General features: G+C 34.7%; 1 protein-coding gene across 3 annotated transcripts in view; it reads left to right on the forward strand.

Moving 5' to 3' along the window:
- LOC108292674 (coiled-coil domain-containing protein 171) overlaps positions 1–24,589 on the forward strand; it is a 239,272-nt gene that overhangs the window by 80,786 nt on the left and 133,897 nt on the right. For all 3 annotated transcript variants that reach the window (XM_037733204.1, XM_037733206.1, XM_017513686.2), the window contains 2 exons: positions 3,005–3,143; positions 16,063–16,165. In XM_037733204.1, the coding sequence (XP_037589132.1) occupies positions 3,005–3,143; positions 16,063–16,165 (242 nt within the window). The remainder of the gene's footprint in view (positions 1–3,004; positions 3,144–16,062; positions 16,166–24,589) is intronic.

The raw sequence follows: 24,589 nt of genomic DNA on the forward strand, positions 1-24,589 counted from the left end.
AGACGGGGTTTCACCATGTTGACCAGGATGGTCTCGATCTCTTGACCTCGTGATCCACCCGCCTCGGCCTCCCAAAGTGCTGGGATTACAGGCTTGAGCCACGGCACCCGGCCTAATCCATCTTTTTTTTAATAGTACATTTTTGTTCTTTGCTATTTATTATCTGTCTTATGTAATAAGAAACTTTGTTTTGTTTATTGCTGTCTGTCAATGCCTAGAATGATACATAAGAGCTGCTAAGTAAAGATTTATGGAATTGGGCTGGATTCAGTGGCTCATACCTGTGATCCTAGCACTTTGGGAGGCTGTGGTGGGAGGATTGCTTGAGGCTGAGGTTGGGGAGGATTGCTTGTGGTGGCACGTGCTTATAGTCCCAGCTGCTTGGGAGGCTAAGGTATAAGAATTGCTTGTGCCCTGCAGTGAGCAATGATCATGCCACTATACTCCAGCCTGGGTGACCAAGTGAGACGCTGTCTAAAAACAAAAACCACCTTTTTTTAGTATATGTGCTGCCGAAGCGAGCACATATACTAAAAAAAGGTGGTTTTTGTTCTTCACATGTACCCCAAAACCTAAAATACAATTAAAAAAAAACAAAAAACCAAAAAGAAAATGTTTGCAGACTCAACAATGAAAGAATAGTTAATAATTGCCTCATTTTAAATTGGATTAGTTTATGTGATTAACCAATCACTTATTAAACTATTTGTAAGTGCTAACAGAACCGAAAATCTCTCATGTTCCTACACCTCAGAGATGGGAGATGTTCCTCCTAGACTCGTTTCTCTACTTTTTCCAGTCTGGACAAGTTGTTTTTTAGGCTCCCTGTACACAGTCATCCAAGGACGTCCCTTTAACATCATCCTTGGATTCCTTGTATTTCTTTTCTATTTTGGATTTCCTTTTTGATGATCTTGGGCCTTCTTCCTTGATTTACTCCATTGTAAAGTAGCTCTTTGAGAAGTTATGTATCAGAGGAACATTTAAAACTTGCGTTCTGAAAATTTTTGATCTTTATCCTTTTTTATAGTTCAACTGACTATTCATTCAGTTTTAGTGTTTGAGAAGTCTGAAGTCATTTGAATCCTGATCTTTTGTATGTAGTCCATGTTTTCCTCTGGAAACTTAACACACAGTGGCCATCAAATCTGGAATCTTGACATGACTATATATGAAATGGCTTACTGGTGTTACATTATTATACATGGTAACATAATAATACGTGTGTTTTGATACTTAATGGGCACTCTGCAGAAACATTTTTGGTCCCAGTGTTTTGAAATTTCATGATGATGGGCCTAGCATGGATGTTTTTCTTTCGTTTTGGTAGGTATTTATTGAGCTCTTTTGATTTTAGAGACTAGAGTATTCAGTTCCAGGAAATTCTCATTGCTTTCTTTATTCTTTGCACCTTCTTCATCTTCTTTCTCTGGACTCCTTTATTTATATCTTGGGACTCCTGGATTGATTTTCTTATCTTTTCTCCACTTAGACTCATTTTTATTGTTTAGTTCTACTTTGAGAGATTTACATAACTGTAGCATCCAATCCTTTTGTACATGTTTATTTTAAATTCAAGCTACTCTGCCTTGGAATATTCTCAATCCAAAGGAGAATATACAAAAGGGTTAACACTAGAATTGTCTATGTTCCACCCCAGAGAAAATAATGTTGATTGCTCAGAGTAAGGTCATATGCTACTCAAAAATTAGCTCTTTATTTGATTATACTAGTAACTTAGACTTCGTTATACTTAGCCACCTTGTCTCCTGCATTATAATTTAATCAGAGGAAACAGTTCTACTACATTTTTAGGAAGATCTCAGATTTAAAATGACAACATTTTAATTTGAATTAAAATTATCCCTTTGGTGGATTATCTACCAAAAAAAATACTTCCAAGCTATCTTTCATTGTATGTTCATACAGAATGTAAACAGTTTAATACTAACCTGAGCTCTATATATACATATATGTATATATTCTCTCTCATATTTGTGTGTGTGTGTGTGTGTACACACACACACACAGTGGCCTATATATTTTGTATATATGTGTGTGTATGTGCATGTATATATATATATATATATATATGCATATACATATGCACACATAGCAATGACTGTGTGTAAATACATGTGTGTGTGTCATATATATATATATATATATATATATGAGATGGGGGTCTCACTTTGTCACCCAGACTGGAGTACAGTGGCACAATCATAGGTCACTGCAACCTTGAACTCCTAGGCTCAAACAATCATCCTGTCCCAGCCTCCTGAGTATCTGGGACTATAGACACATACCACTGTGCCAGGCTAATATTTAAATCATTTTGTAGAGATGGAGTCTTGCTTTGTTGCCCAGCCTGGTCTTGAACTTCTGGCTTAAAATGATCTTCCTGCCACGGCCTGCCAAAGTGCTGGGATTACAGGTGTAAGCTGCAGCACCTGGCCTATCTGAGCAAAATTTAAATAGGAAGGCGAATTCTTTGAAAAGAAATTCATATGTCTTCAAGGTGAATGTGAATTATTTTTGGTTATTCTTCCTTTTGGATTTTTCCATGCCGCCACAGTGGTTCTACTTACATGGACATTCAGATCTGAGACATTTGTTCCATTTCTAATGTTGTATTTTAATTTTAAAATTGTTTGGTAGTACTGTTTTCTCAGTCTTGAGACAGACTCTGAGCCAATCTATGCTAGATGGGTTTTGCTTATCAAAAATGATAGTGAAGCCAAATTAACACTAACCAAAACTATTTTGCCTGTAGTCTTGGGCATACTATAAATACTTACTATCAAAGGGAAATAATATTGCTTTGAAGTTTTTCATTTGAGAATATGTAGAACTTTTTGTTTGAAAAAGGAAAGGTTGCCTTAGAAAGTCTTTTAGCATGAACATACGATATGTAGTACATCGGCCATTTATCTTAAAGGTGTATAATATCAGTTGATATAAGCATGTTTGAAAAACCTGCCCTGACACTTTAACTTTTCAGATTAGAAAGAGAGTATTTCTCCAAAAACAAGAAACTAAATGAAGAGATCGAGGAACAGAAGAAAGTCATTATAGACCTTTCAAAGAGACTCCAGTACAATGAAAAAAGTTGCAATGAATTACAGGAAGAACTAGTAATGGTAAGGATAAAAAAGAAAACTCTGTGGTAATCACTTTTCTGGGTGGTATTTGATGTATAGCAGGGTTTTTCCTCACTACATTCCATGAGTTAATAGTATGAAAGTAGTTTTAATGACATTGATAACAAAATTTTTCAAAACTGGAAATGCTGATTACATCAAAGATATATATAATGAAACCTCTCTGATTTGGAATAATTGGGGAAACTAACTGAATTAGTAAAAACTCTTGACTTATAGAATTTAAAAAATGTATTCAAGGGTTTTTCTTATCTTGCATAAAACAGTATTACTTAGATTAAGGGTGATTAGAGTTTGTAATTAATACAACTGATGATTTCATAGACTTCCTTTTGTAATTGTTTTGTACCTGGTCACTCTCTCTCCATTCCCCAGTAATCTAGCTTTTACACTATAAGTAAATTTATCTTTGTAAAGTATTGATCTGTTTTTGTCAATCTCTCTTTATTCAAAACTCAGCATCTCAATGTCTGTCTCCCTGTTGTTTTCAGAATAATGGCCAGCTTCTTGTGTAATCTCAGGACCTTTTCTTTTTGTCTTTGTGTTAACTTTTCTAGCCTCTTCTTTTGCGTTTTCGTTCTATCTATCTTGCTTCAGCCACATTAGAATGTTCCTTGCCTTCTAAACACACCTTTTCTTTTCTTTGTTGTTTTAAAGATGGGATTTCACTCTTGCCCAGGGTAGAGTGCAGTGGTGCAACCCTTGCTTACTGTAATCTCCAACTCCTGGGCTCAAGAGACCCTTTTGTCTCAGTCTTCTGAGTAGCTGGGACTGCAGATATGTGCCACCACGCTTCTTACAGAGAAGAGGTCTCGCTATGTTGGCCAGGCTGGCATCAAACAAGTGGCCTCAAGTGGTCTTCCTGTCTTGGCCTCCCAAAGTGCCAGGATTACAGGCATGAACCACTGCACCTGGCCTAAATACATGTCTTCATATATTCTTATTTTTATTCAGATTATTCATTTCTTTGACCTGTGATGACTAAAATGCTCCTTTTCTTTTCCATAACCAGATTTCTATACATCCTGTGATGCCCAGCTCTGATATTTTGCAATCTGTGAAGCTTTCTGTGATTCTGTCTTCTGCACTCTCATCCACCTTAAGTTAAAATTCTGTCCCTCCTCAACAGTATTTCTTTAGTATTTAGTTCAGCATCTTTATCATAATACTCACGGAAATTTGATGTGTATTATGTCTCCCAAGAGAATGTGAATGCATTGAGGTTAGCTTACTTCATTTTATATACCTAGATTCCACTATAGTACTTGGCTCAATAAACAATTGTCTGATGGATTTATTGGGTTGATGGAGAATCTTCCTCTCTACAGTTTGCTGGGGACCCCCCCAGGGAGGGTGTAAAGTTTATGGTAATACCCTATTACTTCTTTGTCTTGTTCTACACATACATACTTTCCTCAGAGGCTTGACTACTTCACTTTCAGTTATATACCAAAAGTTTTAGTGATTTTAGTTATTGAGGACAATGTGTATTATTTACCTTCTTGAAAAAGGTGGTCCTGGGTTATACTAGGAATTGGTCACCAAATCAATGCTGCCCAGATAGAAAGCTAGTAATGGGATACAGTTAAAACTCTTCAGTGTTTTTTCAAATGATCCAATATTATATGCATTTTCCATTTACCTCAAGATATTTGCTGTGTTCCGATTCAGGAATTGGTATCATTGCTTGTTCTAGAAATCAGTTTGCAGTTTGGTATTTTGAATGTGGTGTTTTAGAAAGTTAAGAGCCCTCTGTGTAGTCTACTGTAGCATCTGTTCACTGTAAGGTGTTATCCTAAATTTCACGGGCTCTTTTAGCTCTTACCTCCTAGTTCAGGAAGATGAATCAGTAGTGGAGAAAAATATGTCAGGGTCATTAAGCTGAGTACTGCATTCACTCTGCTTGCTTATTAGTCATTGCACTCAATAGTTTGGAAAATAAGTCAGAGTTATAACTAAGAATGGAAGAGTTAAGACATAATCACCAATATAGATTGCATGAATTTTCTTAATTCTGGGTTTCCAGCACTTTAGTGACTAGATACAAAATAAAATGAGACTGGCTTAACTCACCACAGAACGTATGGGTATTTAGTGATTAAGAAATTTTACTTCGTACCAACAGCTTTTTTCCCTAAAACTTTTACAGAGTGATAGTTGGTCTAAAATAAGGCAAGTGGCAGCTCACCAGCAGCCTTTATTTGCTTGTTCGGACCTTCTGCACTCATTTTATTAATCCACTGAACACTATTGTTTTGATAATGATGCTGAAAATTGTAGGCTAATTGTTTCTTCAAAGCTTGATAGATGGCTAAAAGCAGTTGCAGATCTGTGAATAATGTAATAGTTCCTTGCTGAATGAGATGTTTGAAAAATTTACTCAGGTTGCCAGACTAAGTGATATACAGTTTACCATACCTGGTGGCTCAGGCTATTAATATGTTCCTCTTAATTTTTTAATTTCTCTTAAACTCAGCTTTGCATCTTATTTCTTCCATCTTTGTCTTCTCTATTTTCTTTCCTATTAGCTTTTAAAAAACTTTTTCTGTTTTATGCCTATTAGAGCGGTTGTTCTTTATTTCTTTACCTGACCATAATATGAAATTTAAGAGCTATTTAATGAAAATGTCTTTAAATAGTAAGTACAATGTTTTTCTTTTTATAAACTACTATTCTATCACTTTTCCTAAATATAGTTTTTCTTGTGTATATTCCTTTCTTGACTTTTCTCAGTTGATTAGTGGCCTTTGGGGGGAAAGAAGGTTTGAAAAATTTCTCTTGAAAGATATTTCTTTCAAATTAAAATTTTAAACTGTAAGAAATGAAGATTTTCTAGTTCTGCATTCACAGTCTGGCTATTGTTTATGCTTTGAATTCTTAATTGTTGTTGACTGAAGAGAGAATGACTTATGAGGAAGATTTCCCTTTTGCTTTTGGAAATGAAATTGTTTTAATGACATCCCATGATTTTATGTACCCTAGTGTGTCTTTTCCACAGTTATATTTCTTTTGAGCATAATAGTATCAGTGTTTTATAGACTATATATAGGAAGCATAAATTACCTACAGGTAATTTTTCTTTCCCTTTCAGGTACCAGCTTGTTTTCTAGTTTAGGTTATGTTCATGGTCATTATTTGAGTCTTGGTCTTTATTTTCTCTGTTACATTGGAAAAGAACGTTAAAGTCACTATCCTCTGTAGGTTTACTAGTAAGGTGAAGGTGTTATTAATAAGATACAAAGACTTGAGGAAATTTTGAGACTTAGAGATAACTTTGTGTTAGTACAGCATAGCCTTATGCTGTATCATGGGCTGGTTGCAGCGGCAGAGCTGTTAGAGGCTTTAGAGCCCAGGATAAGAATGTGCTAATAAACCAGTTGGAAAGTAATAGCTCCCCTGTTTTGAGAAAGATAATATATAAATATAGAACATAATTTTGGAAAAATCTAAAACTGGTATTCTGTCTTTTGTGAATATTTAATAAATATAAACCCAGCCAACTTTAATTGCACTTTTATTTATGTATTTTTAATTGACACAAAATAATTGTGTTAAAACATATTTATAGGGTAATTGTGATGTTTTGATATATACAACATAAAGCGATCAGATCTGGGTAATTACTATGTTATCTCAAACATCTATCATTTCTTTGTATTCTAATTATACTTTTATATTAATGAAATTACTTCTATTCAATGTATAGATTTAAAAGATATAATTAATAAATTAATGGTATATAATGACTATTTTGAATGTCATAGAATTAGTAAAATTTCAACAGGACATTTAAGGACTTAACAAATTTATTTTCATGTTTGAAATAAATGTGAACACAAGATGTGAACACAGAATATGAAATTTGACAGAATTTGACTATAAATAGTTTTGATTAGAAATTGAGCTTTTCGTTTCAAAACCTATGAATTTAATAATGACTTAATCAACTGCTAAATAAAACTGAATTTCTAGCTTAAGCTGCTAAGTGATCAAGCTTATTAAAGTCCATCTGAGACTCAACAGATCCAGTTGGGTCTTTTAGACATTACTGTGAGTTTTTATATATCTGCCTCTGTTGAAGCAGGGGAGCTGTCATTTTCAAATTCATATTATTAGAACTTGCTTTGTGCTTTCTTCAGTGAAATTTTCTTAAGTCCATTATTTCTTGAGATTTGTTTTCTGCCACTCAGTAATATTTAGTTACAGCTCTAGAAGAGACTTTATATTGAAAAGGGAATTCTAGTTCTCGTGAGGTTTTGCTCAAAGAATGTTTTATTCTCTAAAGAACTTGTGATTGAAAATGGTCAAGTGTATATTTTTTCTCAATACTTTAGGGGGCTTAACTGATTATATAATAATAATGATTGCCAGCATCAAATATGATTTAGCAAAGTGCTTTGATGGTTATGCTTTGTGGTGAAGGTAATATTTCTTGATAATATTTTTACTTCCAATGAACTATTAGGTTTGCTTTAGAAGAACATGTTTCTGATTTTGTAGGAGGTTTTCAAAACTAATGGGCTGGTAAATATTCTATTCTGAATTTTTACTAAAAAAAAGATTGACTCCTGTTTTTCACCAAGAATAAGAGTAGTATTTATACATGGGTATTGTTTTTGCTAATATAAATATCACTTTCTGTTTCTCTTAGTGGCCCTTAAATTTTAATCCTAGTAAATAATTCATTGAGTACGTGTCTTTGTGTATTTAAATATTCCTTTTGGGAATTTGTGGTATAGGCATAAAGCTTTTGCATTAAGTTTTTTGAAATTTATTTCTATATAAGTTAGTAAATTTTGGTAATCCAAATCTCATTTTTAACCTGGGGAAAAAAAATGGTGTTGTATATATGTGTGTGAGAGAGAGAGCACGAGATCAAGAGAGAAATTTAGATGTTTAGGCCCATATTCAGATTGAATGGTAGCATCTGCTGAAAAATAAACTGATTGTTAAAGCTAAGTAAAGAAGGGTAACATTTCATTATGTGAGATAAGCAAGTGAGATCATGGAATACTGACATCCATGGAGGCAGCATAGGTAAACAAGGTGGTAGAGAATTAAGAGACTAGCTATCATTGATATGATCAGGGAAAAGCTGCTGATGGTGATGATAATGAAAGATACTTAGACCAAATTCTGTTTAGCTCAGTAAGCTCTCTTTGAGCCCATACAAATGCACTGTGCATATAATGTTAACTAGGTACAAGATATGATGAAAAGGTGAGCTGTGAGAGCAAAAGTATGTGATGCAGATTCTAGGCTCTGATGCTTCCTTGTTTTTACTTAAAATTTCTACATAATTGTTTAACATATATTTAAATAAAAAACTTAAAAGTTTTACTTGAGTTCAAAAATGTTCAGAAATTATAAGCACTGTGTATTAGTTGCAAAAGTTCAAACTATGTTTAAAATACTTATTTCATTAAAAACATCCATTGATGAAAGGCTTTTTTTAAACCTGTTTGTTTTTCTATTATTTTTAACCTTATTAAAGTTGTCCTTAATTGTTTTCATTGTTATTTATGACTTGAGTCAACTTTTTCCATAATCAGCAAGGCCCCTTTACCAATATTTAGGTATAAATATTTATATATCATTTTTATGTGTTTCTTCAAGGACTCACATTAGAAATTTTTATTTATATGCCTTTTTATTTGTGATACTCATATTGAGTGAGCAAAAAAATGAGGGAGGAGGGTTTGAAGGATGATAAAAAGAGAAGATGATTATGAAACAAACAAAAAAGAATGACATGTTAGAGTAAGCCAGAAATACTTTCATTTCAGCAGTGTGAGAGGTATAGTATCCCAAGGTGCAAATAAAATTAGTTTGTTGTTATCTCATTTTTCTTTCTGGTTAAAAATATTTTATAACTGTTAGAAGCAAATGCTTGTTCCTTGGTACCAAAAAGAAGAACTAGTGCTCAGACAAGGAATTTTCTCCGCAAGGCAATTTTACTTTCTGCAGAAAGGGTACTTCTTGGAAGCCTGATTGTCATGAGAGCACCCTGAACAAAGAAAAGCATAGGTTTTTATCCCTGACACATTGAGTCCTTACTGCTGTGTCCTATCTCTGTTGGCTGGAGCTGAACTGCACAATCTAGACTAATCCTGATTGGCTAAAAACTTAAAACTTTCCTAAATACATAAATGAGTGATGGAGAACAAAGAAAGGAAGGGGGTCGTTTATGGGAAACTAGGAGAATAATAACATTTCCAAATAAGGAAGAGGTGTAGGCTGTAAGCTAGGAAATGCCTGGGCATGTTTGGACATGTCTGAGCAGGCTATAGGCCAGAACAAATAACTTGGTTAAAGTAAAAGGACATAGAATGTATTCATTCCCTTATTATATTTAACTGTATTTACATAGGGCTTAACAAAGAGTTATTAGCAAAAAGCAAGGAAACTTGAAGGAAGTTAGTTTTTAAAAGAAACTATTATTTCTAACACTTATTTATTCTTTAACAAAAATAGAAACTTTGAAGAGGAACTTTTTACTTTTCACATATCCCATATTGACTCCTCTTTCATAATACATTAAGATTTGTTGGCTGGGCATGGTGGCTCATGCCTGTAATCCTAGCACTTTGAGAGGCCAAGGCAAGCGGATCACAAGGTCAGGAGTTCAAGACCATCCTGGCCAACAAGGTGAAACCCTGTCTCTACTAAAAATACAAAAATTAGCTGGGCATGGTGGCAGGTGCCTATAATCCTGGCTACTTGGTAGGCTGAGGCAGGAGAATCATATGAACCCAGAAGTTGGAGGTTGCAGTGAGCTGAGATCATGCCATTGCACTCCAGCCGGGGTGACAGGGTGAGATTCCATCTCAAAAAAAAAAAAAATTGTTAATCACAATATTTTTTGAACTTTCTTTGAATATTTTGATATTTTTAGTCGCCTGTCTACACTGGTTGTAGATTCATCTCATCATCACAGCATCTAAATTAGTCCTTGGTTCATGGTGGGTCATGAGTAAATGTTCACCTAAACATCATCGGGTTAGCCAACATAGCATTAAGGGACCTTTAATCCTAGGGCAACAAATTCCATATGTGAGTTTTGTCTGAGGCAAAGAAGTGAGTCCTTTTATCCTACAATTCTTTTAAACTTCTGGGGATGTTTAGCATTATAGAATTTGTTGTGTCAATAATTTATCATTAACCTAAACTTATTCTTTATGTCACATGACAAAATATGTTAATAAAAAATTAGAAACAATATTTTACCTTCAGTTAGTACTCTGTTTTCAGCTCAACAGTTTTGTTTATTTAGCTAATGAATTCTGTTTTTATTCTCAAATTCCTTGTATATTAACAGGCTGTTAAGAGAACTAGCAACTTTGGGAACAAAATTTAAATATAAGCATAGGCCAGATGTCATGGCTGATACCTATAATCCCAGCACTGTAAGAGGCTAAAGCAGGAGGACTGTTGAGCCCAGGAGTTTAAGACCAGCCTGAGCAACAAACATAGTGAGATTCTCATATCTACAAAAAAATTAAAAAATTAGCTGGATGTGTTGACATGTGCCTGTAGTCCTAGCTACTTGGGAGGCTGAGATAGGAGGATTGCTTGAGCCTGGGAGGTTGAGGCTGCAGTAAGCCATGATTATGCCAATCCGCCCCAGGCTGGGGCACAAAGTGAGACCCTGTCTCAAAAATAAACAAATAAATAAATAAATAAAATCACAATTTATCACTTAAAAAATAAAACAAAACCCTGATACTCTCACTGTATGAATGAAGAGTGGAAGCTTCATTAATAAAACTGAAACAATTTGTTAGAAAAAAAAACTTGTCAACTGTAAAACAAGTTCATTATGTAATTATTAAATATAAGCTAACTTTCTAATGGCTATATTATTTATAAGACTATTAGCCAGATATCTCTGTAGAATGATTTAAAAATTATATTAATAATTATAAATGTAATAGTAATTTTCAGGGAGATGAACATCTTTTTAAGCCTGATGAGTGAGTAAATCTCTTCTATGTTCTTTGAAAAATTTTACACTATTCAATCTTTTCTGCCTAATTTGACCTTAATTTTGATCTTATATTATAACGGTGTGAAAATATTAGCTCATATTTTGGTTAAGATTGAGCCCTATACTTGAAAGAGAGTTATTGTTGAACTAAGAGTTGAATTGAATCTTTATATTAAGCTCACTCCAAGTATGCAGTTTATCTGGCTTTCTATATATATATATTCCCGTAAATGTTTATACCTTGATATTGATGGGGACTTCACTTCAGTCAGCTGGCATAATAAAAAGAACATAAATTTTGGAGGCATATTGATCTGCGTTTTAATCCCAGGCCTATCTCATTTTAATTGTGTGACTTTAGTGATATTCTTTCTCTGGATCCATTTGCCCATTTGTAAAATGGTGCTAACAGTCTCTGTCATGCAGGGTTTTTGACAAGCATTAAATATGTTAAATGTTTCAAAATAGCAGAGGATGGAAAAAAAAATACCATGCGCCTGATTAAAAAAAAGAACCGGAGTGAATATACTGATGACAGACAAAATAGACTTTAGAATAAAAATGTTACTGGAGATAAAGAGGGACATCTCATATTGTTAAAAGGGTCAATCCACTAGAAAGATCTAACAATTATAAACAGGTATACACCTAACAACAGATCTCCAAACTATTTGAAGCAAAACCTGACATTGAAGGGAGAAATAGACAACAATAATATTGGGGGACTTCAGTACCCCACTTTCGGTAATGGGTAGAATGAGGAAGAATATCAATAAATAAATAGAAGACTCAACAGTACTGTAAATAAATTAGACCTTACATGTATCTGTAGAACACCACACCCATTAGCAAGAGAACACACATTCTTCTGAAGTGTACATGAAATATTCTTGTGGATAGATCATATGTTAGGCCATGAAACGAGCCTCAATGAATTTAAAATGATTGAAATCATACAAAGTATCTTCTCTGACCATAATGAAATTATATTAGAAATTGATAACAGAAGACAACAGAGGAAATATTTACAAATATGTGAAAATTAGACAACACACTCCTAAATAGCCAATGAGCCTAGAAGAAATCACAAGGGAATTAGAAAACACTTCGAGATGAGTGAAATAAAAAGACAACATACCAAACTTTGTAGGATGCAGCTAACATCATGCTTAAGAGGGAAACTTATAATCATCTGTATTAAAAAAAAAATAGTGGAGCATGGTGGTGCAAACCTGTAGTCACAGCTACTTGGAAGGCTGAGGTGGGAGGATTTCTTGAGTCCAAGAGTTTGAGACTAGCCTGGGCAACATAGTGAGACCCCCATCTTTAAAAAAAAATCCTCAAATCAATAACCTAACATTTCACTGTAAGAAATGAAAAAAGGAGCAAACTAAACCCAAAACAAGTGGAAGAATAGAAACAGTAAAGACTAACAAGGAAATAAAAAAATAGAGAAAATCAATGAAATCAAAAGATGATTCTTTGAAAAGATAACTAAATTCATAACACTTAGCTACACTCATCAAAAAAAGAGAAGAGATCCAAGTTATTGAAATCATGAACAAAAGGGGAATATAACTACTGACCATGCAGAAATGGAAATAATTATAAGAGAATACTCTGAAAAACTGTATACCAATAAGTTAGATAATTTAAAATGGACACATTTCTAGAAAGACACAAATTACCAAAACTGGTTAAGAAGAAACAGAAAGTCAATGCTGTAGCATGGTGTCTTAGAATATCAAATACAAAAAAAATCAAAAGAGATTGAATTAGTAATCAAAAAACTCTGACAAAGAAAAGCCCAGGCCTAGATAGCTTTACTGATAAATTCATTTAAATGTTTCAGAACAGTTACCACCAATTCTTCATAATTTTTGCAAAAATAGAAGAGGAGATAACGCTTCCTATATCATTCTGTGAAGTCAGTATTATTACCTTGATATAAAAGCCAAATATACTAAAAGCAAAAAAAAAACTACCGACTAGTATTCCTTTTGAATATAGATGCCCAAATTCTGAAAACTGTACTAGCAAGCAATCCAGCAAGATATAAAAAAGATATTACACCATGATAAAGTAAGATTTATCTCAGGAATGTAATACTGGTTTAACTCCTGAAAATCAACTAATGTAATAAATTACAGAAGCCAGATGATTATCTCAATAGACACAGAAAAACATTTGATAAAATGCAGCATCCTTTTATGGTAAAAATGCTCAACAAACTAGCAATAGAAGGAAACCTTCTACTCAACCTGATGAAGAGCATCTATGGAAAACCTACATCTGACATCACAGTTAATGGTGAAAGACTTAATACTTTCACCATAAGATCAGGAATAAGACAAGGATGTACACTCTCACCATGTCTGCTCAACATTTTACTGGAGGTTCTAGCCAATGGCAATAGCCAAGAAGAAGAAATAAAAGGCATCAGTTTTGGAAAGGAAGAAGTAAATTATCTTTTTGCAGATGACATAATCCTGTATAAATTAGAAAATCCTAAGGAATCCACACAAAAAGAGACAATTATTAGAGCTAATAAATGAGTTTAGCAGAGTTGTAGGATACAATGCATGGTCAACTTAGGAAAGCAGTTGTATTTCTGTAACTAGCAATGAGCAATTCAAAAATGAAATTAAGGAAACAATTCTATTGACAATAAAATAATAAAGAATGTAATTCTTAGGAATAATTTGACAAAAGAAGCATAAAACTTATCTTTTGAAAACTGCAATTTATCACAGAAAGAAATTAAACAAGGTCAAAACAAATGGAAAAATATCTCATGTTCATGTAAGACTTAATACTGGTAAGATGTTAGTACTCCCTGGATTGATGGTTTAATATAATCTCTATCAAAATCTCAGTTGACTTTTTGGAAGACAGCGATGTTTACCACTGTACCACCACTGAACTTTTAGTTGGCTTTTTGCAGAAATTAACAAGCAGATTCTAAAATACATAGGGAAAATAAAAAAAAGTTTATGTGGATGAATCCTAACAGATTTTTCTGTTGATAACATGCTATAATTAATTTAACTACTTAATACTTATTTTAGAAACGAGGTTTTACCTAGGGGAAACACTGGGGATACACTGGTGAGGACAAAAACAAAGAGACATTTACTCCCTTCATGGACCTTAAATTCTATGAGATGGACACATTAATGAAAGACCAACTCAAATAAAAGTGAATCATAATTGTGATAAGTGCTTGGATGAATGTGATAGAGAATTGATATAGTCAGGGAGGTAAAGGACAGTTTTTCTGAGAAAGTGATAATTAAGCTGACATCTAACCAAAGAGTGATTAATTTTACATATTTTACAGATGTAAGTTTGTCATATAATATCCTTCCATTTTTTTTCTGTATCTACCAACATACCTTTCACATCAACTTTTAAATGTGCTTAAGTTTCTTATATATTAAACAAAAACAAAACTCTTCTCTGACCTTTCCCTGCTTTATAACTACTACCCTTTATCTCACCTTTCTTCTTACCAAGAAAAAGTTGTCTAAACTTCCTGTTTCTATTTATACATCTCTCAAGAAAAAAAATTCAGGCTTACTTCTTAACCTTCTTTAACCTAGTCCAGTCTATATTATAATTATTATAACACAGTGAAACATTTCACCCAGGTCACCAATGACTTCCAAACCCAGGAGACACCTTTTAGTCTCCATTTTGCTTCACTATTCTGTCATATTGGGCATGATTGACAGCTGTCTTCTTGAACTTCTTGAAATGTTCCCTTATCTTGGTTTTCATGACATTATTCCCTTTCTGTTTTTCTTCTTCTTTTTTTAGTTTTCTTTGCTGACTTCTTTTCTAGTTATTAAATTGCTGGAGTTCCTTAAGACTTGTCCTAGGCTCTTTTCATTTCCCATCAAACACTTTAAGGCAAGTTTCAGACAGTATTTATAGATGATTCCCAAACCTATAGCTGACCCTACTTCTAAGATGTATACTAATTATATTCAGCCACCTCCCATATTTTTCTACTTTATTTGTCATTTGTTTATTCAGATATATTTATTTGCGACCCGTTATTTGACAGGCGTTGTGCTGGTGCAGAGTGTCTTACGTATCTCTAATGAAACATGATTAAAACAGAATTCATGATTGATATCTCCTGCCAAAAACAAGCAAGCGAGTAAACAAACAAAAATAGCCAAAACAAGGCCCTCTTTCCCATCATTGTTCTGATTCAACTATTGAAATCCATCCAGTTCATCTAACTTAAAACCTTGGGATCAGTCTCAACTCTTCTTTATCTGAGTACTTCCCTTTTCCTCATCCAATCCAATCCAGTTCAATCCATTCCAATCAATATGGTCTAACCTACTGCAATTTTACTAAAGTGTGGTTGTTCTACCTTCTAAGTCTCTGTCCAGTGCTTCCATTCTCTACCCCTGCTTCCCCTTTCACTGTTAATACCCTAGACCAAGCTACTATCACGTGACTGCTGCAGTAATTTCAAATTGGTCTTAACTGTCTTCACTTTTGACCGCCATTTGGCGACTTGCCATATGACTGCAGTCATGATTTTTTAAGTGTTCCGTAATTCCTCTGTCTCAGTTTTCTTATCTGTAAAATTGGGATAAGAATAGCCTTTCTATCATAGGGTTACTGTAAGGATAAAATGAATTATTATGTATAAAATACTTAGAACAGTGCCAGGCACTAAGTCCTCAGTAAATTGTTAATAATACCTTGTACAGCGTTACATTAAGCCAAGTAAAAGGTATGATTAAGAGAGAAAGATGGTTTATTAATAATAGATTTGAATGGAATAATTATCTTGTTTATACTTAATTGTGTTATATATGTTCACACTAAAAACCTGCAGCTCTTTTAATACATGACCTTATTATGTGTAATGTTTTTCATAATTAAAAGGCTAAGAAGCACCAGGCCTTCCTAGTAGAGACATGTGAAAATAACGTGAAAGAATTGGAATCGATCTTGGACAGCTTTACTGTGTCGGGCCAGTGGACATCAGGTTAGTTGAAGGTATAAAATGACAGATGCATCTGTCAGTGTTCCAAAGTCACTACATTTTGGGAATTCTGCAGATGCCTCTTATAGTCCCTCATCTCAACATGTTTTGATTTGATGACATGATAAGAGCAGTTCTCACAGCAGTCAGTTGGCCTAGCTGGCTGAGAAAGGGTGACGGAATGTGGACCTGCTGTTGTCCTCCCAGAACTTGATTTACAAGTGTTGGGGTCTGTGTGATTGGACAGACAAGGGCTCACTTGCTGTGTTCTGAATCCAACTGAGAAAAAAGTCCTTACAGTATACCTGCAAGGGGAACAGATGTTTCGATCAAACTGAGCCAAATTCTGAGGCAACCTTCAGCAACTTAAAGGTCATGCATTTAAAAGGTTATGTAGGACACAGGCTGTAGCATAGTGCATGTTCTGTACTTTCCAAGCCGGTTTTCTAAGCTGGTTTTCATTTCATACTATCATATACATATACTGTCCAGATAAGAATGCTTAGGTAAAATATTTTAGTTGTAGTTTCAGCCCACTTCATATGATAAAGAGCTATAGAATTATATATTCATTAGGTAGACATATTTTGAGAACTAGCAAAAGCAATGGTTGGCTAATGAATTCTGTTCACTATTTCCACTTTCTTAGTGTTTTGTGTATATGTTATTTGTGTTATAGTAGCTTTGACATAAATACTTTTACTTTTCTACCTCAGTTTTCTTTTGTCATTTGTTCATTCAAATATATTTATTTGCGACCCATTATTTGACAGGCATTGTGCTGGTGCAGAGTATCTTATGTATCTCTAATGGAATATGATTAAAACAGAATTCATGATTGACACCTCCTACCAAAAACAAGCAAGCATGTAAACAAACAAAAATAGCCAAAAAAGGCCCTCTCTCCTGTCATTGTTCTGATTCAACTTCTGAAATCTGTGTCAGCTTTGAATTATTTGGTGGTCTTCTAACACACAGTTCTGTTCTTCAGAAGACACATAAAATTAAATATCCTCACTCTTAAAAATTGAGCTGCAGGATTTAAAAAAAAAATTTCTTTTTAAAAGAATCTAACAGCAATTTGGCAAATAAGTTCTTTAGAGAGCTCTTAAGCTCAGGAAGTTTGTTGTCCTTGAAAACTTGGAAGTCATCAAGGCTCATATTTTACCTTGTGGATCTGTAGATTTCTCAGTTGGTAAGCTGTTAGAAATGTAGTGTGCTTTGCTATTGTCTATGTTTTAAGTCTCTGTGTTTTTAGCTTTTATGAAATTAATGTGTAACTATCTTTGTTTTTATTTAAACTTTTCCCAAAAGCATTAGCATTCATAATTTGTTATCATGGACAAATCAAAGGATATAAAAGTGTCACAAAAGTAGATATAGGTTTCCAGTTTCAATTATATTTGTTACAGCTTTGGAGGAGAAAATTTTCCTTTACACTGGTATGTTTTTATTATTGAGATGTATCAGTGCTGTTTAATGGTATTGGGATTCTTTACAAATTATTAAATATTGTAACAGTATATCATATGCCTCAATATTATTTTATATATTTCTTCAGAGTTGAATTACAAAAGCTAAGAATAATGTGATCATGTCTCCTTTGAGTTTTCAAGTACAACAGTTGGTAACAAAGCAACTTATAAGTTATTACTAAGCCTACAGAGTTTTCTATTAAAATTTTTTATTTTTATTCTTATCTTTAGTAACCATCCTTTTTATCTTCCTAATTTTCTGTTACAGATGCATGCTTTGTATATTATAGGGAATGTGTTCCCAGAAAGGACTGTACTGAATTAGTGATTTTTGGATTGTGACAGATCTTGTGCTGATTTTTCTCTTTTACACCTTTCTCCCCTCACTGATCCATTCTCCTCTGCTCTCTATTTCTCTGTGTGCCTTGGGAGGCTGACTTCTGTGGATCTGGGTTACTTTGCCTTCTGGCTTCTCATTGGGTTTGGACAGTAGGTGCACCCACAGGAGATTAAGGGGGTGAGAGAAGACAGCAGTCAAGGTATTTATTTCCTCTGCTCCATTGCATTTTTGGCAGTGGCTTCATTTTTCAGCAGCCACAGTGCCTGTCGGGAGGACCCTCTTTTCATGACTGTGGCTCTCGTTGGACTATGGTGACATTCTCTCCACTTGACCTTTTAAGCTAAGGCATAATATTTGTTTTCCACTCTTGTTTGCTCTTGGTACCTCATCATACCTTTTTGGGTTTGTTAACCTGTACACATTTCTATAGTCTCTTCCTTAAATTCTCTTGCTGATGACCTCTTATTTAATTTACATCCTGATTGATTTACATACCTGCTTGGGACCTGGTTTCATTCCTACTCTTGGCTTGCATTAAAACAGCTCTGGTCTTTATAATGGACTCCCTTTCTGCTCAGATTGGGTTTTTGTTACATAAACAAGAAAGTGAGTCACAAATTTTTTGGCTTCCTGGTGTGTATAAATGTTATGTATATACTATACTGTAGTCCAATAAGTTGTGGTAAGATTATTTCTAAAAAATGCACATACCTTAATTAAAAAATACATTATTGGCAAAAAGTGCTAATAATCATCTGAGCCTTCAGCAAGTCATGATCTTTTTGCTGGTGGAGAGTCTTGGCTTGATGTTGATGGCTACTGACTGGTCAGGGTGGTGGTGGCTGAAGGTTGGGATAACTGTGGCAATTTCTTTTGGTTACCTAAAAAATGGGTACATAATAATTTTACATATTTATATACAGATTTATGGTATGCATGTAATATTTTGATACATTCATAAAATATGTGTAATCATCAAATCAGGGTATTTAAGATAGCGCTCACCTTGAACATTGATCATTTCTTTCTATTGGGAACATTTCAAATCTTCTGGCTATTTTGAAATATAAAATATATTGTTGTTAACTGTAGTCACCCTACTATGCTATTGAACTCTAGAACTTATTCATTCTATCTAACTGCATGTTTATACCCATTAATCTACCTCTCTTCAATACCACCATCCACATCGCCACTAGTAATCACCATCTACTCTCTACCTCTGTGAGATCCACTTTTTTAGCTCTCACATGTGAGTAAGAACATAGGATATTTGTCTTTCAGTGCCTGGCTTATTTAATTTAACATAATGACCTCCAGTTTTATTTATGTTGCTACAAGTGACAGGATTTTATTCTTTTTTATGGGTAGATAGTATTCCATTGTGTGTGTGTATGTTCATGTATATATATGTATATATATACACACACACACACATCACGTACTCTTTTTTTTTTTTTAGAGACCGTATGTTGCTGTATTGCTCAGGTTAGCCTTGAACTCCTGGGCTCAAACAGTCCTCCTGCCTCAGCCTACCAAGTAGCTAGGACTTTAGGTATGGTAGCATCTGGTTTATACCATATTTTCCTTATCCATTTGTCCAGTGTTGGACACTTAGGTTGATTCTGTATCTTGGTTATTGTGAATAGTACTCTAATACATATGATGATGCAGGTATCCCTTTGATATACTGATTTTCTTTCCTTTGGATAAGTATCAGTAGTGGGATTGCTGGATCATATGGTAGCTTTATTTTTAGTTTTTTTTTTTTTTTTTTTTTAAGGAGATAGAGTCTTGGGATGTTGCGCAGGCTAGTCTTGAACTCTTGGTCTCAAGCAGTCTCCACACTATTTTTCATAATAGCTGTACTAATTTACATTCATCAACAGTGTGTAAGAGTTCTCTTTACTCCGCATCCTCTCCATCATTTGCTATTTTTTTCTTTTGTCTTTTTGCTACTGGCCGTTCTAACTGTGGTGAGATGATATCACATTGTGCTTTTGATTTGCATTTCCCCGATTTGTGATGTTGAGAATTTTAAAATATACTTGTTGGACATTTGTATGTCTTCTTTTGAGAAATGTCTACATATGTCCTTTGCCTACTTTTTATTGGGATCACTTTTTTGCTGTTGAGTTGTTTGTGTTCCTTGTCTATTCTGCATGTTAGTCCCTGTTTGATGAATAGTTTGTAAATATTTTTTCCTATTCTACAGGTTTTCTCTTCACTCTGTTGATTGTTTCCTTTGTTGGGCAGAAGCTATATAGTTTAATATAGTCCCTTGGTTTATATTTGTTTTTGTTGCCTGTGTTTTTGAGGTTTTAGCCATAAAATCTTTGCCTAGATCAGTGTCCTGAAGGATTTCCCATATGTTTTTTTCTATTAGTTTTATAGTTTCAAGTCTTATGTTTGAGTCTTTAATCTATCTTTAATTGATTTTTTAATACAGTAAGATTTAGGGGTCTACTTTCATTCTTCTACATATGAATATAATTTCTTAAGATGACAGTGATGAAGTTTGCTGCATCTGTTGACTCTTCCTTTCATGAAAGATTTCTTTATACCATGCCATGCCTTTTGATACCATTTGTGTAATATTCTAAATTATTTGTTGTCATTTTATAATGAACCCCTCAAAGTCATCCACGAGGATTGGAATCAACTTCTTCCAAATTCCTGTTAATGTTCACATTTTGGCCTACTCCCATGAATCACAGATGTTTCTAATGGCACCTGAAATGGTGAATTCTTTTCAGAAGTTTTCAGTATAATCTGCCCAAATTCATCAGAGGAATCACTATCTATGGCAGCAATAGCCTTATGAAATGTATTTCCTTAATAGTAAGACTTGAAAGTAAAAATTACTTCTTGATCCATGGGCTACAGAATGGATCAGTTGTGTTACCAGGCATGAAAACATTAATCTCCTTATACATTTCAGAGCTCTTGGGTGACCAAGTACATTCTCAGTGAACAATAACATTTTAAAAGGAATCTTTTTTGAGTAGTAGGTCTCAACAGTGGGCTTAAAATATTCCGTTAAACATTCTGTAAAGAGATGAGCTGTCATCCATATGAGCTGTTTCAACTTGTCATCCAAGTTGAAGCCAATGCTCATTTACCATTCGAAAATCTCACGGCCCTTAAGAATTATGCTGTATCTATTCTACCTCTGCCCTAGTAGCTGGTAATGTAGCTGGTGAGTTTAAATGCACATTTACTATTCAAAAAATCCTAGGACCCTTAGGAATTATGCTATATCTACTCTGCCTGTGCTCTAGAAATGCTTTATGAATGCATAGGCAGAGTGATATAGCATAATTCTTTTTTTTCTCTTTTTTATTGCATTTTAGGTTTTGGGGTACATGTGAAGAACATGCAAGATTGTTGCATAGGTACACACATGGCAGTGTGATTTGCTGCCTTTCTCCCCTTCACCTATATCTGGCGTTTCTCCCCATGCTGTCTCTCCCCACCTCCCCACCCCCCCGTCCCCCCCCATTTCCCCCCAACAGACCCCAGTGTGTAGTGCTCCCCTCCCTGTGTCCATGTGTTCTCATTGTTCAACACCCGCCTGATACAGCGTAATTCTTAATGGCCCTTGGATTTTTTTGAATGGCAAATGAGCACTGGCTTCAACTTAAACTCACCAGCTACATTGGCTCCTAACAAGAATCCAGCCTGTCCTTTGAAGCCTTAAAGCCAGGCAGTGACTTCTCCTCTCTCGCTATGAAAGTCCGAGGTGACATTTTCCAACAAAAGACTGTTTTGTCTACACTGTAAATCTGTTGTTTAGTGTAGCTCCCTGCATTGGTGATTTTAGCTAGATCTTGCAGATAACTTGCTGCAGCTTCTGCATCAACACTTACTGTTTGACATTACACTTTTATGTTACGCAGAAGGCATCTTTCCTTGAACTTCATAAACCAATCTCTCCTAGCTTTCACCTTTTCTTCAGCAGTTACCTCACCTCTCTCAGCCTTCATCAAATTAAAGAGTTAGGGCCTTGCTTTTAAGTAGACTTTGGCTTAAGGGAATGTTGTGGCTAGTTTGATCTGGGCAGACCATTACAACATTCTCCATGGCAGTAATAAGGCTGATTGTCTTTCTTGTCATTCACATGTTCACTGGAGTAGTACAAATGTGAACTAGAAACCTTCTAGAAAGGTGAATCCTTGTTTATACCCAGTAATATACTTCTCTTCATTACTGTCCCACCACCAGCCTCTAGTAACCATCATTCTTCTCTCTACCTCTATGACATCAATTTTTTNAGGGTAGATTAAAATACATGACTTGATCTGCTGTCTGTGAGAAATTCATATACCACATGCAGGCTGAAAATAAAAGGTAGGAATAGGAGATCAAATTTTTTAGCTTTCACATATGAATGAGAACATGCAGTATTTGTCTTTCTGTGCCTGGCTTATTTCATTTAACAGAATGTTCTCCAGTTTCATCCATGTTGTTGTGAATGACAGGATTCTTTTTTTATGGGTGAATAACATTTCAATGTGTCTTAAAAATATATACCACTTAAAAAATCAATTTATCCATTGATGGACACTTAGGCGAATTCTGTATTTTGGCTATTGTGAATAGGACTGCAAGTAACATGGGATTGAAGATATCTCTTTGAGATACTGATTTCATTGCTTTTGGCTACATACTCAGCAATGGGATTGCTGGATCATATGCTAGTTCTATTTTTGTTTTTTTGAGAAAACTTCATACTAGAGCATATGACCTTTATCAGTTAAATTCACCATCTTCTATGGGCATACTTTGTGGTGTCCCAAAACAATTACAATAATAACATCAAAGATCACTGATCATGGATCACAATAGTATATAATAGTAATGAAAAAGTTTGAAATACTGCAAGAATTACCAAAGTATGACATGGAGACACAAAGCGAGCACATGGTGTTGGGAAAAATGGTACCAATAGACTTGCTCAAGGCAGGTTGCCACAAACCTGCAATTTGTAAAAATTGTAATACCTATGAAGTGCGGTAGAATGAAGTGCAGTAAAACAAGGTATGCAAGGTATGCTAGAATAGCTTTGAGGGAAACGTCTGCTTTGAATAGTGATATTTGTGTGTGTGTGTGTGTGTGTGTTAGTAGCACATTCTTAGAATTTGTAACAAAATTAATTCAATAGCCAAGTGCTAGGTGTGCACATATGGTCCCAGATACTCCTGAGGCTGAGGAAAAAGGATTACTTGAGCCTAGGAGTTCAAGTCCAGACTGGGCAACATAGCAAGATCTCATCATTAACAAATGAGTAAATAAATAATTAATTCTGTTATCTTGGGAAGAATTTTCCAGAGATCTTCTCTTTTGTAGCTATGGCAAGAAGGCAATGGTGCTTTACCTCCTTTTGTTGTCTCGACATATCTTTCAGTTTAATACATACTCTGTATCTAACCTCTATTTCAGGAAAAGTAATCCATGGTAGAAATTTATAGGGATAGTAGCAAAATTGTTTTTTGGGCTTGCTTTTCAAAATGAAATGAATGAAAACTATTTTCTTGAATTAATCTTAGTTTAGAGCTGGCATTAATTCTCAAGTTTGAATTCCCTGTTTCCTTCAGATTTTGTAGTTTTCTACATTAAGAAACTTTCTGATGCAAGTGTCCCACCACCTTATATTCAGGTAGCAGCTAAGCCAAATTTCAGTGAGTCCGAGACGTTCCAGAAGTTATTTACTGAGAGGATTTAACTTGATCTCCTCACCTGTGATCAGTGTAACAATTTACACCTTGATTCCTAATGCCTCTAACCTTGGCCTTCTTGTGATTAATGGGTCTCTCTGCTTCCACCTTTGTTCCCCCTCAGTCTGTTTTCTCAGCAGCTACCAGAAGGACCATTTATGAGCTTAAGTTACAAACTTTCGGGTATAGAGTAAGTCCTGGGGAATCTAATGTACAACATGGTGACTATAGTTAAAAATAATAAATTAATGCTGTTTACTTAAAAATTGCTAAGAGAATAGATCTTAAGTATCCTTACAATACACACAGAAAACTAGGTGTGGTGATGGATGTGTTAATTAACTTGGTTGTGGTAATCATTTCACAGTATATATGGGTATCAAATCATCGTGTTTTGCACCTTGAATATATATAATCTTTTGTGGTAATTATACTTCCGTAAAGCTGGATGGAAACAACAGCAAAAAACCTAAATTACAGTGTGTCATTCCTTTGCTCTAAACCTTGTAGGATCCTGTGCTTTACTTAGAAGCCACAGTGGTATCACTGGCTTGCTTGTTTTTCATTGCCTCACCTCTCACTACTATCACCCTCCTCCCCTGTGTTTGGGACACTCTAGCCTTCTGCTGTTTCTTGAATACGCCAAGCATGCTCTTGCCTTAGATGCCTTTGTATCGACCATTCCTTCTACCTGGAAAGCTTTTTAGCTAGTGTATCTGCATAGCTGTCTTTCTTATCGTCCGTAGGCCCATGATGAGATCTCACCTTCTCCATGAAGCTTGCTCATTGCCCATTCCTGTGTTATTTGGGCTCACTACGTCTCTCCCTTGCATGCTCTACTTTTTTCTTCCATAGCACCTATTGCAGTTAAACATTTCTATCATACTATATGGAA

Source organism: Cebus imitator, unplaced genomic scaffold (genome assembly GCF_001604975.1).
Source record: "Cebus imitator isolate Cc_AM_T3 unplaced genomic scaffold, Cebus_imitator-1.0 Scaffold499, whole genome shotgun sequence".
NCBI classification, from domain to species: Eukaryota; Metazoa; Chordata; class Mammalia; order Primates; family Cebidae; genus Cebus; species Cebus imitator.